General features: G+C 50.1%; 1 protein-coding gene across 17 annotated transcripts in view; it reads left to right on the plus strand.

Annotated features, from left to right (window-relative positions):
* The window catches only part of PPP2R5C (protein phosphatase 2 regulatory subunit B'gamma), a 160523-nt gene that overhangs the window by 95290 nt on the left and 46266 nt on the right, over positions 1–18967 (plus strand). For 14 of the 17 annotated variants that reach the window (XM_051834796.3, XM_051834798.3, XM_051834800.3 and 11 more), the window contains 1 exon segment: positions 5206–5405. The exons of 2 other annotated variants lie outside the window; for them this stretch is intronic. In XM_051834796.3, the coding sequence (XP_051690756.1) occupies positions 5206–5405 (200 nt within the window). 17 annotated transcript variants of the gene reach the window in all.

Below are 18967 nucleotides of genomic sequence, written 5' to 3' on the forward strand. Positions count from 1 at the left end.
GCCAGGAGCCCGGAGTCTCATCTGAGTCTCCCACCGTGGGTGCAGGGGCCCGAGGACTTGGGCCATCTTCCACTGTTTTCCTCGGCGCATTCAGCAGGGAGCTGGGTCGGAAGCTGAGCCGGGACTCGAACCTCTGTCCACATCTGATGCCAGCATCGCAGGCAGTGACTTAACCCATCACACCACAGCAGTGGTCCCTCTTCCTTCTTAGTAATATTTTTTCCTCGGATTTTGGTGACAGTGTTATCTTTATTCGGAATATCGGTTATCGTGTGCTGTGTTTAAAAAGGAAATGGTGCCTTCGGGGCCTTTTGAGGTACGTAAGACACTGCCCTGGTGACCACAGCACCTTTTGGAGTCTGGATTCGCTGAACAAGGAGCTGTCATGCCTGTGCTTTGTCCCTTCACCATGCTGTGGCCGTCTCCTCCCCTGGCTTGACACTGTTGTCACAAGGATCCAGTGAGGACTTGACCGGCCCCCTCCTTCGTAGCAGCTGTGCCGTGAGCAGATTCTGAATGTGGGGTGAATCTGGAGCCCGTAGCTCTGCAGTGCCGAGAGTGTGAGAGTGCCAAACAGGTCTCAGAACAGAAGCTGTGACAACAAGTATGAAGTCAGTTAGGGAGATGCTGACCAACTGCGACATGAGAGGTTGTAGAATTGATGAAGGTAGAGGCCAGCAAGGAGGGAATTTAGAAAATGAACCTTTTTTTCTATTTTTTTTCTTCCAGAAAGCCTCGCTATTTTAATGTTAAGAGTCCTGAACATTGTAATTGAAGTTCCTTGTGGCAAGTGATTGAACAGTCACTGAGTTCTTGCGCGTTTGGGATTCAAGTCTCGGTTCTCACGGTCTCTTGAGTGTTCTGGGGGAAGAATGTTCCGGTGTTGTCACTCTGCCTGCAGGGTAGGACAGAGGGAAGGGTCACTTGCGTGCCTGCTCTTTCGGGGCGCACTGTTGGGACCAGGGAATTCTAAGAACTGAAAACAAAATCCCATGACACCTGCCTTCAAAAAGCTTCGGTCAGCAGGTTGACGTCCAGAGTGACGGGAAGGACTGTATGACCGGTGCAGAGCAAGCGCCTCTTATCTAACTAGGAAATGAGTAAGCTTTGGAGAAGGAACTGAACAGGAAGTTGACAGGGTAGGAAAGAGCCAGAGCGGCTAGGTGTGGGCTTAAGGAGAGACACACTCAACTCTCCAAGTCAAAGGACAGCAAATGCCGCAGGGAGACTCCCTGGGGTGCGGTGGGGCGCTGGCTTTCCTGTCCCTCACACGCCTAAAAATTATATAAGACCCCGAAGAGTTTGCTTATGCAGGCTTAGCTGTTAATATTGACCGTATTTTAAATTGAATCAAGAAGAATCTTAAACGTCTTTAGATCGTTGAAAAATACAAACAAGGCAGATGTTTGGCCTGGTGACTTAAGAAACTGGAACATCCCATGTCCGAGTTCCTGGGTTCAAGTCCCAGCTCCACCTCCAATCCCGCTTCCTGCTAATGCACACCATGGGAGGTAGCCGGTGGCAGCTCAAGTTGTGGGGTCCCTGCCCCTACGAGGGAGACCCAACCCCCAGAGTCAGCTCAGCCCAGTCCCAGCTGTTGTGGGCATTTGGAGAGAACCAGTAGGTAGAAGTTCTGTCTCTCTTTCTCTGTCTCCGTCACTGTCTGCCTCTAAATAAGTAAGCAACAGATAAATTTTAAAAAAAAATTTAAAAGAAATCTATCGGCCGGCGCCGCGGCTCACTAGGCTAATCCTCCGCCTAGCGGCGCCGGCACACCGGGTTCTAGTCCCGGTCGGGGCGCTGGATTCTGTCCCGGTTGCCCCTCTTCCAGGCCAGCCCTCTGCTGTGGCCAGGGAGTGCAGTGGAGGATGGCCCAGGTGCTTGGGCCCTGCACCCCATGGGAGACCAGGAAAAGCACCTGGCTCCTGGCTCCTGCCATCGGATCAGCGCGCTGCGCCGGCCGCAGCGCGCTGGCCGCGGCGGCCATTGGAGGGTGAACCAACGGCAAAGGAAGACCTTTCTCTCTGTCTCTCTCTCTCACTGTCCACTCTGCCTGTCAAAAAAAAAAAAAAAAAAAAAAAAGAAATCTATCATATATTAACATAATGTCTTTTATGAAAATATTTTCCGGGAGCCGGTTCCATGGCACAGTAGGTTAATCCTCCACCTACGGCGCCAGCATCCCATGTGGGTGTCAGTTCTTGTCCCGGATGCTCCTCTTCCAATCCAGCTCTCTGCTGTGGCCTGGGAAAGCAGTAGAAGATGCCACAAGTGCTTGGGCCCCTGTACCCGCATGGGAGACCAGGAAGAAGCACCTGGCTCCTGGCTTCGAATAAGCATAGTTCCAGCTGTTGCGGCCATTCGGGGAGTGGACCATTGGAAGGAAGACCTTTCTCTCTGTCTCTCCCTCTCAGTGTCTATTACTCTACCTCTCAAATAAATAAATAAAATCTTAAAGAAAAATATTTTACAAAACAAGCAAATTTAGTGAAAAGAGTGGCACTGTTGGCCGGCGCTGCGGCTCACTAGGCTAATCCTCCGCCTAGCGGCGCCGGCACACCAGGTTCTAGTCCCGGTCGGGGCGCCGGATTCTGTCCCGGTTGCCCCTCTTCCAGGCCAGCCCTCTGCTGTGGCCAGGGAGTGCAGTGGAGGATGGCCCAGGTGCTTGGGCCCTGCACCCCATGGGAGACCAGGAAAAGCACCTGGCTCCTGGCTCCTGCCATCGGATCGGCGCGGTGCGCCGGCCGCAGTGCGCCGGCCGCAGTGCGCCGGCCGCGGCGGCCATTGGAGGGATGAACCAACGGCAAAGGAAGACCTTTCTCTCTGTCTGTCTCTCTCTCTCACTGTCCACTCTGCCTGTAAAAAAAAAAAAAAAAAAAAGAGTGGTACTGTTTAATTTTTCAAATCTCCGCAGTGCCGGTCTTACTGGGAGGTAGCTGGAGTCTTTGCTTCAGTCTGTTGCCCTGGCCTGTAAGCGTAGAAGGACAGAGTTGCTAAAGATGATTGTATTGGGCTTTTCAGGTAGTTGTGGACGGTTCTGTAGTATTACACCAAGCTGAACAGATGGGAAGTTTCTGAAAGGAGCCTGCACGTGGAGGCTGGGGATGTCTGTATACTTTATTCCATGGAAGCCCAAGGGTCTGCTTTGCCTTGACTGAGACTGTGACCGTGGTTGCGTCTGTTAATCACTTGGAAAGTACTGGTTCGCTGAGCCGCGCAAATGTTTGCGGTCTCTGGCACGTTGCAGCGTGCATGTCAGGAAGACCATTTCTTAATATCCCCACGTCTCATCTCCAGCCAGGACAGCTGTCGGGCCCACCCAGACACTGGGCACTCCTCCTGCAAGCTTTGTTTATCACTTGCCAGCCTTTCAGAGACCCTTTATTAACCTATTTCTTTTTGTGTGTTGGGGGGGGGGGGGAGTGACATGGTGATTTTATTGTGATTTTAATTTTCTTTTTCCCAATTACAAATCTTCATCTGTTTGCAGATTGTTTGTGAGTTCTCTTCTCTGAAATGACTTTTCATGTTTTTAACCTGTTAAACAGTTGATCCCAGGTGTTCTGTATATATCCTGGGTATTAATTCTTTGCCAGTTTTGAACGCTGCAAGTGCACCCTCTCAGTCTGAGGTCTGCTTTCTGTTCGCAGCCGAGGGTCTCAGAACAGAAGTTCTTATTTTAGTGTAGTTGATTTTTATCCTTCTTTCCCTTATGTTTGTTTTCCCCCTGTGCCTTGTTGAGGAAACTATTCCCTGCTACAACGCCGTAAAAATATCCTCTAGATTGTAGTCCTTAAACAAAAGGCTTCTGGGAAAGACAAACTTCACGCATCTCATAAATACAACTTTAGGAACATGGTGGTTCTTCTCATTGTACCCACACTCCCACCCCCCCTCCTCCCTCTCCTATTCCCATTCTTATTTTTTTACTAAGATCTAACTTACTAAGTACAGAGTTCAACAAAGGAAAAAAAAGAGTTCAACAAATAGTATAGAAAAAAAAACTGTTCCTCAACAGTCAAGACAGGGGCTGTTCAAAGTCACTGCTTCTTAAAGTGTCAGTCTCACTTAGATTGTCTTTTAGGTGCTCTGTTAGTTATCAGAGTTCAGGGAGAATGCTTGGTGTGTGTCCTTTTGGGACTGGCTTATTTCACTAAGTATAATGTTTTCTAGTTTTATCCATTTTGTTGCAAACGACAGGATTTCTTTTTTTACTGCTGTGTAGTATTCCATGGTGCACATGTCCCATAATTTCTTTATCCAGTCTTCAGTTGAAGGACATCTGGGTTGATTCCATATTGTGGCTATTGTGAGTTGAGCTGCAATAAACATGGGGTACAGATCACTCTTTCATGTGCTGAGTTCAGTTCCCTTGGGTGAATTCCCAGGAGTGGGATGGCTGGGTCATACGGTAGGACTATATTCAGACTGCTGAGGTATCTCCATACTGTCTTCCACAGTGGCTGTACCGGTTACATTTCCAAACCTGTTTCTTTATCTCTGTTGTGTTTTCATAGAGGTAAAATGGAAAAGACCAGTGTGTTTGAAGTCCTTAGTATGAGGCCTTTCGCCGTATAATCAACGGTGCTTACTGATTCTGTACCGCTGTCTCTGCCGCCACCAGTCACGTGGGCAAGTAGCTGCTGGTGCCCTGTCGCTGTCACCACGTGAGGGGTGTTGACTGGAGCAAGATGAGGAGGGGGCCTGTTGAGGAGCAGGGATTTTGGCCATCTCTGGATGAGGCCAGCCAGTTGCTCTGTTTGTCAGCGACAGTGTGGGACCCTCCCCATGCCCACACAGCTCTTGAAGAGTTCAGAGCCCACAGATGCTCACGAGGCCCCTTGCCCTCATCCTTTATCTGCCCTTGGCTCCGTTCTGCTGTTACCACGTGGTGTCAGTGTGCCCGTGCCCCGTCCCTCAGGACAGGCCCTGCTGCCTGCCCCTGGGTTGTGTGTCCCACTCGGCGCCGGGCGGGGGATCCTGGCGCTCGGAGAGTATTTGTTGAGTGAATCTGTGTTGAAGGGAGCTAAAAAGCCTAGAAACTTGGTCACATTGCCCTTGGGATCTGAGCAGTCACTGGCTGTTTCTTTTCATTTCCCTGAGGAACGTGTCACCCCTCTTCTTTCTCGAATGTGTGTTAATGGAGAGCGCCTGCCCGCGCTGCTCAGCACGGCTGCAGCCCCGTGTTTGCCCTCTGCGTTGCAGATGTTCCTCCTGCTGACCAAGAGAAGCTCTTCATCCAGAAGCTGCGGCAGTGCTGCGTCCTCTTCGACTTTGTCTCCGACCCGCTGAGCGACCTGAAGTGGAAGGAGGTGAAGCGAGCGGCGCTGAGCGAGATGGTGGAGTACATCACCCACAACCGGAACGTGATCACCGAGCCCATCTACCCCGAGGTGGTGCACATGGTGAGTGATCGCAGCACCTGCGGGCTCGGGGTCAGGGAGGACGGCGCTGCCTGGGCACGCCCTGCAGAGAACCGTGGCCGTCGGCGTGAGGGGAGCCGGCTCCCCTAATCACACATACCCAGTGCAGTAGAAAAGTTGGGACTTTTATTGGAACTTCTTTTATCATTAATTTATCTTTTATCTTTAATTTTTTTCATACGTGACCTTAATATCATGGTGCCGTTGTATCATTTAGAAGTAAACATGGCCATATGTGTGCAGAAAAATCTAATGATGGGGCGGGGTTAAAATGCTAGTGGGGCCAGGCTGGTACCAGACAGTGCGTCCTGATTGGCTGCGTTGTCTCTCACCCTGCACTTAGTTCATCATTCGCTTTATTTATTGAACGCTGAACTTCAATATTCTGTTGAGGTTTTTTTTGAATTGCTAAAAAAAATTTTTTTTTTAGTTTTTTTTAAACTTTTATTTAGTAAATATAAATTTCCAAAGTACAGTTTATGGATTACAATGGCTTCCCCCCCCCCCCCGCATAACTTCTCTCCCACTCGCACCCCTCCCATCTCCCACTCCCTCTCCCATTCCATTCACATCAAGATTCATTTTCAATTATCTTTATATACAGAAGATCGATTCAGTATATATTAAGTAAAGATTTCATCAGTTTGCACCCACACAGAAACACAAAATGTAAAATACTGTTTCAGCCGGCGCCGTGGCTCAATAGGCTAATCCTCCACCTTGCGGCGCCGGCACACCGGGTTCTAGTCCCGGTCGGGGCGCCGGATTCTGTCCCAGTTGCCCCTCTTCCAGGCCAGCTCTCTGCTATGGCCAGGGAGTGCAGTGGAGGATGGCCCAGGTGCTTGGGCCCTGCACCCCATGGGAGACCAGGAAAAAGCACCTGGCTCCTGGCTCCTGCCAGGATCAGCGCGGTGCGCCGGCTGCAGCGGCGGCCATTGGAGGGTGAACCAACGGCAAAAGGAAGACCTTTCTCTCTCTGTCTCTCTCTCTCTCACTGTCCACTCTGCCTGTCAAAAAAAAAAAAAAAATACTGTTTCAGTACTAGTTATAGCATTACTCCATATTGGACAGCACATTAAAGGACAGATCCCACATGAGGAGTAAGTACACAGTGACTCCTGTTGTTGACTTAACAATTTGACACTCTTGTTTATGGCGTCAGTAATCTCCCTCGGCTCTTGTCATGAGTTGCCAAGGCTATGGAAGCCTTTTGAGTTCGCTGACTTCGATCTTATTCAGACAGGGTCTTAGTCAAAGTGGAAGTTCTCTCCTCCCTTCAGAGAAAGGTACCTCCTTCTTTGATGGCCCCATTCTCTCCACTGGGATCTCACTCGTAGAGATCTTTCATTTAGGTCTTCTTTTTTTTTTTCCCAGAGTGTCTTGGTTTTCCATGCTTAAAATACTCTCATGGGCTCTTCAGCCAGATCCGAATGCCTTAAGGGCTGATTCTGAGGCCAGAGTGCTGTTTAGGACATCTGTCATTCTATGAGTCTGCTGTGTATCCCGCTTCCCATGTTGGATCGTTCTCTCCCTTTTTGATTCTATCAGTTAGTATTAGCAGACACTAGTCTTGTTTGTGTGATCCCTTTGACTCTTAGACCTATCAGTGTGATCAATTGTGAACTGAAATTGATCACTTGGACTAGTGAGATGGCACTGGTACATGCCACCTTCATGGGATTGTATTGGAATCCCCTGGCAGAATTGCTAAAATTTTATCCTCTTTGGAATTGGTTCTCCAAGTTATTGGGAAGTGATTGTTACTTAAGATAAAATTGATTTTTTAAAGATTTATTTATTTATGTATTTGAAAGGCAGAGTTACAGAAAGGCAGAAGAAGGGGGGGTGGGTTTCCATCACTGGTTCACTCCCCAGATGGCTGCAACGGCCGGAGCTGCTGCACAAATCCAAAGCCAGGAGCCAGGAGCTTCTTCTGGGTCTCCCACGTGGGTGCAGGGGCCCAAGGACTTGGGCCATCTTCCACTGCTTTCCCAGGCCATAGCAGAGAGCTGGATCGAAAGTGGAGTGGCTGAGTCTCGACTCAGCGCCCATTTGGGATGCTGGCACTGCAGGCGACGGCTTTACCCACTACACCACAGCACTGGCCCCAAGATAAAATTTTAAATTTTCATTGACGTCTTTCTTAAGTTACTGATATTTTTTTCCAGAATGACATAATTCAGAATTGACTATACTATTAATCCAACTCTTTTCTAAAGATTTACTTATGTATTTGAAAAGCAGAGTTACAGAGCCGGGGGGGGGGGGGGGAGCGGCAGATAGAGAGATTGCCCATCTTTGGTTTCACTCCCCAAACGGCTGGGGCTGGGCCAGCCTAATGGCAGGATCCTGGAACTCCAGCTGGGTCTCCCACATGGGTGCAGGGGCCCAAGCACTTTGGCCATTCTCTGCTGTTTTTCCAGGTGCATTAACTGGATTGGAAGCAGCCGGGACTCCAACTGGTGGTCACGTGGGATACCAGCATCACAGATGCTGGCAAACCCGCTGTGTCACAGCACTGGCCCCAAGATACTTTATCTGATGTGTTTGCTTTGGAAAAATAAGATGAAAGTCAAGTTCTTTTTTGTAGTTCAGTCTACATATCAGTAGTTGAGGTCTTCCTGATTGTTTTAATTTATTGTTAACTTTTTAAAAAGTTGTGTTTATTCACTTTATTTGAAAGGCAGCTCTTCCACCTGCTGGTTCACTCCCCAAATGTATTCTCTCCTAATTCTTTCATATCTTTATTCTTCATATTACATTCTGTAATGCTCTTGAAACTTTTTTGTCTGTGTGAATGTTACATTCTGTTAAGAATGTAACTTCAGTTCTTATTTGATTTTTTCCTAAAATTATTGAAAAATCATTTGTCCCTAATTCATACATTAAATGTTCCATTTCCCCAATTAATTTAAAACTCTTTAGTATATAATGTTTATTTTATTTTAAACTTAATTTTGGATATATATTTGACTAAACATTTATATATTGTATTTACACGTATGGAAGATTTTTCCTTTTTTATTTTCTTTTTTTTAAATTTTTGTTCATCTGAAAGGCAGAGAGACAAAGATCTTTCATCCACTGATTCACTCCCCAAATGCCCACCACAACCAGGGCTGGGCCAGGCAAAGCCAGGAGCCTGTGACTTGTTCTGGGGCTTCCACGTGAGTGCCGGGGACCCAACAGCTTGAGCCACCCCTGCTGCCTGCCGGGCCTGCGTTAGCAGGGAGCGGAATCCGATGCAGACGGGACTCAGACACAGGCTCTCCAGGACGGGATGCAGGCATCCTAAGTGGTGGCCCGATGCCCCCCAGGTTTTTATTTTCACAGAGTCTTGGCTGCCAGTGGTCCCCAGTAGACTCCCATCCTTTAAGTGAGTAGGAAGGAGTCTTGGGAGGATGCTGGAGCTGAGCCAATCAGGAGCCAGGAGCTTCTTCCTGGTCTCCTGTGTGGGTGCAGGGGCCCAAGCACTTGGGCCATCTTCTACTGCTCTCCCAGGCCACAGCAGGGAGCTGGATTGGAAGCGGAGCAGCTGGGACTTGAACTGGTGCCCTTAGGGGATGCTGGCACTATAGGTGGCGGTTTCACCTGCTATACCACAACATCGACCCCTCCATTTTCACAAGAAGTTCTGCAGCCACAACCCCTGGCGTGCTTGCCTCTCAAGCTACACTTGGCTGTTTTGCTGAAACGGTCCCTGTGGCTTCCTGTGGTTCTTTCTGATGTGTGTGTCCGTATTTTGGCCACCGTGTGTGTTATAGATGGAGACGTTAACTAACAGTTAGCTGTGGTTCTTTCTGATGTGTGTCCGTATTTTGGCCACCGTGTGTGTTATAGAAGATGTTAACTAAGCTGTGGAGAATCCAAAGCTCTCCAGACGTTTTACTCCTAGTGCTGCTACTTCTACATGCCTTGCCTACTACTGCTGTGTGGCTTGTTACAGACTTATTAAAATATTCATACACCTTATAACTCACTCATCTAAAGTGTATGACTCAGTGATTTTTAGTATGAACATAGGATTATGCCAAGTGTCATCCCATCTAGTGTTAGAACATTCTAGTGCCCCCAGGCAGTCTTAGATTCGCTGGCAGCCTCTGCCATTCCTCCCCACCCCCACCCGCCAGCCTGGGAACCAGTGATGGCTTTCAGTCTGGATTCACCTGTTCTGGGCATTTCACGTAAAAGGATCATGCGACATGTGACTGTCTGTATCTGGCTGCTTCTATTTAGCATGGTGCTTTCAGGGTTCAGCTGTGTTACAGCATGAATCATGCAGATGAGACTCCGTCACACAGATCCACCACCTTTTGTTGATCCAGTCACCTGTTGCTGCACATTTGGGTTATTTCTGGTTTTCTGACTGCCATGAACGTTCGCGGACAAGCTGTGGTGTGAACGAGGTGCATTTCTCTTGGATCTGCACCCAGGAGAGGAGCTGCTGGGTCCCGGACTGACCCTGGGTGTTTGAACATTCTAGGCACTGCCGGGCGGTTTTCAGGGTGGCTTCATCATCTGCTCTGCTTTCAATGTGAATGGGGGTTCCAGTTTCCTTGTTGTCATCTCTCTTCATTGTAGCCACCCTATGGGTGATTTGTGCTCTCTGCTGACTCATGACACGGGGCCTCTCTAGACGTGTGCTGTGTTCAGACACTGGGGATGCTACACCGCACTTTATTATTATTATTATTTTTTAAAGATTTGTCCACTCACTCGAAAATGAGAGCTACAGAGAGGGCGGGGGGGAAAGGGGAGAGAGAGAAAGAATGTGAATGAATGAGTGTGTGTGTGTGTGTGTGTGTGTGTTTCCATTCTCTGGTCCACTCCCCAGATAACCACAATGGCTTGGGACTGGGCCAGGCTGAAGCCGGGAGCCTCCTGCAGCCATCTCACGTGGGTAGCAGGGGCCCAAGCACTTGGGCCCTGCTCCACCACCTTTCCCAGGCCATTTAGCCGGGAGCTGGATCGGAAGTGGAGCAGCTGGGAATTGAACGGGCGCCCACATGGGATGCTGGTGTCGGACACGGCAGCTCCACCTCCCACACCACAGTGCCGGCCCCTAGACCTGCATTTGAACAAAACATTGCCGATCATGTAGTCTGACCTTTTTCTTTTCTAGATAAAAAAGCTCGGGTTCAGAGACCTAAGGGTGAAAAGGAGCAACGCAGGCCTGAATTACAAAACCCCATTATCTCTGTTTCAGTCATATTTTTGATACAACCAGCCATCTGGTTTTTGCTTTGTTTTGTTTTGTTTTTTTAAATTAAATTAGCTAGTTGATCTGTTTCTCAGCCAAGGGTGTTTTTCTAATCCTGAAAGCAGAACCAAGTCACAGTGTGGCTGGTGGAAGGGATCTGCCCTGATCAATGAAGTGTTCACTGCTGGCGGTCGAGCCTTCCCAGTGGAAATTTGTACCAACTTGTACCTAAGATTGCGGAGGGTTCGCACCCTGAGTTAAGAAGTGCAGAGTCTGGGGGCCGGCACCGTGGCTCACTTGGTTAATCCTCCGCCTGCGGCACTGGCGTCCCATATGGGCGCCGAGTTCTAGTCCTGGTTGCTCCTCTTCCAGTCCAGCTCTCTGCTGTGGCCCAGGAGGGCAGTGGAGGATGGCCCAAGTGCCTGCACCCGCATGGGAGACCAGGAGGAAGTGCCTGGCTCCTGTCTTCAGATCAGCGCAGCACCGGCTGTGGCAGCCATTTGGGGGTAAACCAACGGAAGGAAGACCTTTCTCTCTGTCTCTCTCTCTCTCTCACTAACTCTATCTGTCAAATAAAATATTTTTTTTAAAAAAGTACAGAGTCTGTAACCAGAGATTGCTGGGGCCCCTGCGGCCATTTCAGAGGTCTGTGAAGTCAGAAGTACTTTCGCAGGCACGCTAAGGCTTGCACTTCTCCATGGTGCTGACATTTGCAGGGTGGTGTGAGAGCGGATGAGCAGCTAGGCCAGACTCCAGACTGACCGGGTGTGTTCGTGACCGCATGCCCACAGTTGTACACAGTGGTCTGCAAGAAGACATAGAATCTGTTCACAACCTTGCACACTGGCCTTTGAAGCCCCCAGGCAGTGCAGTGTGTGCAGGGCACCTGGGCAGCCGCCCAGAGGGCAGGCACTTGCGCACTTGAGCTTCAAGCTGAACTTGCCACTGTTTGCACAGAATACATTTTACCAGGAAGATGACTGGCAGACCAACCAGTGACTCAGGCTCCAATACTTATCAGGCTTTTCTCACAAAAATAAACGAAAGAGAGGCACATGTTTTTTGGTTTTTTGTGTGTTTTTGTTTTTTTTTTTTTTTTTTTTTTTTTTTTTTGACAGCATGGGCAGTAAGAGAGAGACAGGGAGAGAAAAGTCTTCCTTTACCGTTGGTTCTCCCTCCAATGGCCCCTGCTGCCGGCATGCTGCGGCCAGCGCACCGCGCTGATCTGAAGCCAGGAGCCAGGTGCTTCTCCTGGTCTCCCATGCGGGTGCAGGGCCCAAGGACTTGGGCCATCCTCCACTGCACTTCTGGGCCACAGCAGAGAGCTGGACTGGAAGAGGGGCAACCAGGACAGAATCTGGCGCCCCGACCAGGACTAGAACCTAGCACCGAGCCTACTGAGCCGCAGCGCCGGCTAGAGGCACATGTTTGACACAGCAGTTCAGCTGCTGCTGGGGCGCACACATCCCATAGCAGAGCGCCTGGGTTCAAGTTCTGCCTCCGCTCTGATGCAGCTTCCTGCTGACGGGCACCTGGGGTCAGCAGACGTTGCCTCAGGTGGTTGAGTCCCTGCCACCCACGTGGGACCCCGTTTCAGTTCTGGGCTCCTGGCTTCGGCCTGGCCCAGCCCCACCCATTGCAGCCGTTTGGGGAGTGAACCAGGAGATGGAAAATCCCTGTCTCCCCTGTCTCTGTCACTCTGCCTTTTAAATAAGTAAGTCTTTTTTTAAAAAAAATTTTTTTCAATGATAAAATGAGAACATTACTTTAAGGAAAATAACTGTTGGTGTTTGTTGTCAGTGATGAAATTTGATCTTTTTTGCCTTAAAGATTTTATTTATTTAAACGTCAGAGTTACAGAAAGGGGTAGGGGGGATTTACCACTGATACATTCCCCAAATGTATACTCCCTAAATGGCCGCAACAGCCAGCACTGGACCAGGCTGAAACCAAGAGCTTCATCCAGGTCTCCCACGTGGGTGTCAGGGGTCCAAACACTTGGGCCGTCTTCCACTGCTTTTCCCAGGCCAGTAGCAGGGAGCTGGCTCAGAAGCGGAGCAGCCGGGACACAAGCTGTCATTCATATGGGCTGCTGCTGTCACAAGCCCTGGCTTTACCCAGTACAACACCTCACTGGCCCCCTAAAATTTGAGCTCTTAAGGGAAATTTGGAATTTTGGGAAATTTGTACTTGCCAGTACTGCCGGCTCCTGCTGAGCTTGGTAGCAATGTGGCCAAATGGGATTTTTTGGTAGATATAATGAAATGAGTAAGTGACACTTGGAAAATGTGTGTGACTCAGCTAACCAGTATTTTCCAGTTGACCCAGAAATTATGTTTAAAAAAAAAAATCACTGATAGAAAGGTACTGAGTGTGAGACCTGGCTCTGGACGTGGACGGAGGAGCTCAGCACTCGGGTGAGGTCTCAGCCGCGTAGCCACTCCCCTCCCCAGCGATGGGTGGGTGTTGGGTGTGTCGCAGAGGTCACAGGTTCCCTAAAGACCTACTCCTCCTCCTGCCCTGTAGCTGCGTGTCTGTGTGAGACCAGATTTTCTTTCTTTTTTTTTTTTTAAGATTTATTTATTTATTTGAAAGTCAGAGTTACGCAGAGAGAGAGGTCTTCCATCCGATGGTTCACTCCCCAAGGGGCCACAATGGCAGGAGCTGCGCTGATCAGGAGCCAGGAGCTCTCCGGGTCTCCCACACGGTGCAGAGGCCCAAGCACTCGGGCCATCCTCTACTGCTTTCCCAGGCCACAGCAGAGAGCTGGATCGGAAGTGGAGCAGCCGGGACTAGCACCAGCGTCCATATGGGATGCCGGTGCTTCAGGCCAGGGCGTTAACCTGCTGCGCCACAGCACAGGCCCCCAAATTTTCTTTCTGCATTTCAGCCAGAGCCATGTTCTGAAGACCAAAGCAGAAAGTTAGCACAGCCTGTCTTTGTGAAGCCAGACATTGAAGAGATGTGCAGAGATAGAGCAGTGCTGCTCTCTCACTCGGCCATGTTTGGAGAAGTACTTACTTGTCAGTGTGTTGTTTACCTTAAGATGTAATGGATTGGGCCTGGCGCCTGTGGCCTGGGAAAGCAGTAGAGGATGGCCCAAGTGCTTAGGCCCCTGCACCCACATGATAGACCGGGAGGAAGCTCCTGGCTCCTAGCTTCAGATTGGCCCAGCTCCAGCTGTTGCAGCCATTTGGGGAGTGAACCAACGGATGGAAGACCTCTCTCTCTCTCTGCCTCTGCCTCCGCCTCTCTGTAACTCTGACTTTCAAGTAAAATAAATAAATCTTTTAAAAAAAGTAATGGATTTATTTTTTTAATTGTTCTGCTTTAAGCTCAAATACAGTCAGTATCAGTCAGTAAGACTCTCTAAACAGAAGTTCTCTGGGGTCCTCAGTGATTTTCTTAGCTGAGTGGGGTCCTGAGGCCCAGAAGTTTCAGAACCAGGCTTCTGAAACAGCGCCGTTCACGGCTGCAGCCGTGCCTCTGGCCGGGAACTTCACGACGCCCTGGTCCTGCCTGTTTTCCAGCTCATCCTCAGGCAGGCCAGAAACGGGAACAGCGGCTCTGAGGAGCCCTCCGTGGTCCCCCCTCTGCGCCACAGGTTCCCCGAGAGGGAAGTCGCATTCTTTCATTTCTTCCACTGAGCTCAGCACGGCGCCTTTTCCCAGGCCCAGGAGATGTCATTCGAGGGGAATTTTCTGCATAGACCTGAACATCAAGACTAGTCTTGGGCCAGCGCCGTGGCTCACTAGGTTAACCCTCCACCTGCGGCGCCGGCATCCCATATGGGCGCAGGGTTCTAGTCCTGGTTGCTCCTCTTCCAGTCCAGCTCTTTGCTGTGGCCTGGGAGGGCAGTGGAGGATGGCCCAAGTGCTTGGGCCCTGCACCCACATGGGAGAACAGGAAGAGGCTCCTGGCTTTGGATCGGCGCAGCACCGGCCATAGCAGCCATTTTGGGGTGAACCAATGGAAGGAAGACCTTTCTCTGTCTCTCTCAGTGTCTGTAACTCTACCTGTCAAAAAAAAAAAAAAAAAAAAAAAGGCTAACAGTCGCAGATGAACGTAACCTGGAGGGTGGTGGCTGAACAAGTCAGCTGAATGAGATGTGGAAATGGCACTCTCTAGAATTACCCATCCTGCTGAGCTGCAGGAAACAGCCGGCTCTGCTCACCCAGTCACTCAAGAAGTGGGTATTCCATACCTGCTGGGTCCCGGGCACCATGACCAACATAACGTATATGTGATCACAGTTCACATGTAATTACATGTATGTAGAATGCTTGTGCGTTGTGTAGTGTGACTGCACGCTGACAGGGCCTGTCCTTGCTTGTGTGGGAGACAGCGCCAGACAGGCTGTGTATGGGCTGGTGAGGGCATGTGCCGGAAACTCAACCCATTGCCCGGCGTCCCAGCGAGGTGGAGGTGGAGTACATGCATTCCCAGCAGACAGCAGCCTCTGCAAAGGCCCCGAGGCCAGAGGAGGTCAGGTGGGTTTGGGTCTGAGCAAAGCCCAGAGCTCCAGATTGGATGGGGCTGGAGTCCAGGCCCCGGGGACTGGGGATTGACATTGTGCCTGCAGACCTGGGCCCCCTGCTGCCCTGGCTGCAGTGTGCAGCGTGGACGGGAAGGGGCGCTGACTGGGAGCGGCAGGTGCAGAGGAAGGAGGGTGCTGAGACAGTTCAGTGGAGAAGTGGTGGCGCGGACCAAGTGACTGAGGGCCAAGAGAAACAGAGATGCTAAGAAGATAGAACAGGAGTTGGTGGCAGATTTGATTTAGATGTGGGGGACAGGAACACAAAGACCCAGGCTTCTGACTCCAGCCAAGTGCGGTGATGACACAGGCCTGGGGCTGGTCGTGTCTCTGGGTTACAGGTGGCAGACGCCCGCTTCAGTACTGTGTTCCCTCAAAGGAGAACACACTTCGTCCACTCACGGGGTCGACTTCTGTCCCCATGTCCCATGTCGCCTGCTGTCTGTGCAGCCTGCCTGCTCTCAGGTGCTTTACCCACTTAAAAAAGACAAACCAGGGTGGGCCATTGGTGTGGTTCAGATGCTGCGTGGGTTGCCCTCATCCCATTTCAGAGGGACTGGATTCAACTCCAGACTCCTGCAAATGCACACCCTGGGAGGCAGCAGGCGATGGCTCAGGCACTTTGTGTGAGATACCTCCTGACTGGCGTGGCTGTGAGAGAACCCCCCAGAGTCTGCCCTAGCAGAAAGCTGGAGCAAGAATCCAATCCAGGTACTCGTGGAGGGCGTGGGCTCCTTAAGCAGAGGGCCAAACGCCCACCCTTGAAGGCCTGGGAAGCGCGGTGGTCTTGTAGCGGCCACCAGTCAAGATGCAGGCACTGTCCTTCCCCTGCAGACACTGTTTGTGCTGCTCCTTGCCCTGTCTGCACCCGTCACGCTGCGCTGTCCAGAGTACCGCAGCAACAGACTCAGGGTAAGTGTAGCCCGCAGAGTCTCCTTCGTTTGGGACCTTGGCGACGGTTGTTCCTTTAATTGTTCGGTCTCCTCTCATCATCTCATGGTGCAGAGGATATTTGGGTCGTTTCCTGTTTGGAGCAATAAAACTGCTACCAATGCCTGTGTGTGAGTGTAGGCGTGGGCATTCACTTAACCTGGATAAACAAGGAGACGTGAACTGCTGGGGCTGGTGGCAGGTATGTGTTTAACTTTCTGGGAAACCAGGCGCTGTCTCCTGCTTACACTGCCCCCAGCAGTGTGCGTTTTCTGCTCCCCGTCCCATTGGACCTGTATCTTGTTCTGGTTTTCATTGGCGTTTACCTGCAACCAAGGATGCCGAGCGCCTTTCCTGCGCTTATCTTCCCTGGGATGCTTGCTCTTTTTTTATTTAAATTGGGTTGTTTTCTTACTGAGCTGTTCAATTTTTTTTCCTTTGTTTTTTTCTTTTCAGAGTTACAGAGAGGGAGAAATGGGGGGAGGGAGAGAGAGAGAGCGCGCGACAGAGAAAGAGAGACCTTCATCCACTGGTTCATTCCCTAAATGGCCTCAATGGCTGGGGCTGGACCAGGCGGAAGCCAGGAGCTTCCTCCAGGTCTCTCACGTGGGTACAGGGGCCCAAGCACTTAGGCCACCTTCCACTGCTTTCCCAGGTCATTAGCAGGGAGCTGGATAGGAAGTGGAGCAGCCTGGACTTGAACCGGTGCCCATATGGGATGCCGGCACTTCAGACAGCGGCTTAACCTGCTGAGCCACAGCACTGGCCCCATATTATTGGATTTTGAAACCTCATTAGATATTGTGGATGTAGATCCTTTCCCAAATAAGTGATCTTCAAGTGTTTTCTTTCATTCTGTAATTTGTCTCTTCTTTTTTTTTTTTTTAAGATTTATTTATTTGAGATGCAGTTAACAGACAGACAGAGAGAGAGAAAGAGATCTTCTATCCACTGGTTCACTCCCCAGATGGCCACAATGGCTTCAGCTGGGCCGATCCAAAGCCAAGATCTGGAGCTTCTTCCGGGTCTCCCACGTAGGTGCAGGGGCCCAAGAACTTGGGCCATTTTCAGCTGTTTTCGTAGGCCACAGCAGAGAGCTGGAACAGAAGAGGAGCAGCCAGGAAACGAACCTGCACCCGTATGGGGCGCCGGCACTGCAGGCAGGGGCTTAACTTACTACACCACAGCGCTGGCCTCTGCTTGTCTTTTTCTTAACAGTGTCTAATCGAGCAACAGTTTTTAACTTAGAATGAGTGCAGTGGATGGTGTGTTTCCTTGGTCGACGTGCCCTTGGTGTCTTCATCTCAGAGGTCATGGAGCTTTTCTCCTGTATTTTTCTCCTAGTTTACATTGTGCATCCAGGTCTGGGATCCATTTTGCGGGTCATTTTCAGCACGCGATGTTCACTTGTCCTGTTGATGGAGACGCTGGCTGCTCTGTGTAGTCGCCTTCTCGCCTTTGTTGTGTCTGGAGTCCTGCTGTATTTTTTTCCATTCATCTATGGAACTTGCTGTTCACCAATGCCATACCATCTTCAATATGGCCACTCTCCGGTAAAAAAAAGTTAAGATTTCTTTTTTTTTTTTTTTTAAGATCCATCTATTTATTTGAAAGGCAGAGCCACAAGAGGCAAAGGCAGAGAGAGAGAGACAGGTCTTCCATCCGCTGGTTCACTCCCTAGATGGCCGCAATGGCTGGAGCTTCATCATTCCAGAGCCAGGCTCCTCCTCTGGGTCCCCACCTAAGTGCAGGGATCCAAGCACCTGGGCCATTTCCACTGCGCTCCCGGGCCGCAACAGAGAGCCGGACCAGAAGTAGAGCAGCCAGGACTCAAACTGGTGCCCATATAGGGTGCCAGCACTGCAGATGGCAGCTTATTCCACCATGGCACAGCACCGGCCAAAAGATTCTTTATTCATTTATTTAAACAGCAGAGTCACAGAGAGCAGGAGAGAGACACACAGAGACCTTCCATCCACTGGTTCACAGAACTCCCCAGATGACCACAGCAGCCAGGCCGGGCCACACTGAAGCCAGGAGCCAGGAGCTCCATCCTGGTCTCCTACATGGGTAGTGAGGGCCCAGGTTCTTGGACCAACTGCCCCTGCCTCCCCAGTTGCATTAGCAGGGAGCTGGACGGGAAGCAGAGCATCCAGGACTCGAACCAGTGCTCCAGCCTGGAACGGTGGCTTCACCCCCTGCACCACAATGCCGGCCCCTCTAGTGAATTTTTAAATCAGGTTTTCTGAATTCTCCAACCTTTTGCCTCTTTTTCAGAATTGTTTTGGCCATTGTCATTATTTTACCTTTCCACGGATATTTTATTTCACTGTATTTTTTCATGGTGCACAAATGATAGCAGGATTTATTTAAAGTGAGAGTAAATATGTATTCACATGTGAGTGTGGGCACACCCAGCAGGAGAGAGACACCATGAGAGGGCCAGAGTGAAGCCCAGAAGGAAGTGGGAGAGAAAGTTCAAGTGCAAGGCCAGAAGCCAAACTGCCCATCCCCACAAGCAGCATTTCTCTTTGTGGGGCAGAGGTTGGTTTCCTGAGTTGTAAACAGTGTGGAGTATGAGTGGTGTTTAGTGTATGTGAGCATTTCTGTGAGTTTCATTGTGCCTTTTTTTAATCTTATTTAAGGTAAACAAGTTTCATGTATTTCATATATACAGATTTAGGAACACAGTGACACCTCCCAGCCTCCCCTCCCTCCCAACCAAGCTCCAACCCTTCTTCATCCTCCCTCGCCTATTCCCACTCTTAATTTTTACAAAGATCTATTTTCATCTTACTTTATACTCATGACATTACACTAAGTAAAGAGCTCTAAAAATAGTATGAAAAAAAATAATAAAACTGTCCCTCAACAGTAGAG

This window comes from Oryctolagus cuniculus, chromosome 20 (assembly GCF_051225735.1).
Source record: "Oryctolagus cuniculus isolate XC-2025 breed Fujian yellow rabbit chromosome 20, ASM5122573v1, whole genome shotgun sequence".
Lineage (NCBI taxonomy): Eukaryota > Metazoa > Chordata > Mammalia > Lagomorpha > Leporidae > Oryctolagus > Oryctolagus cuniculus.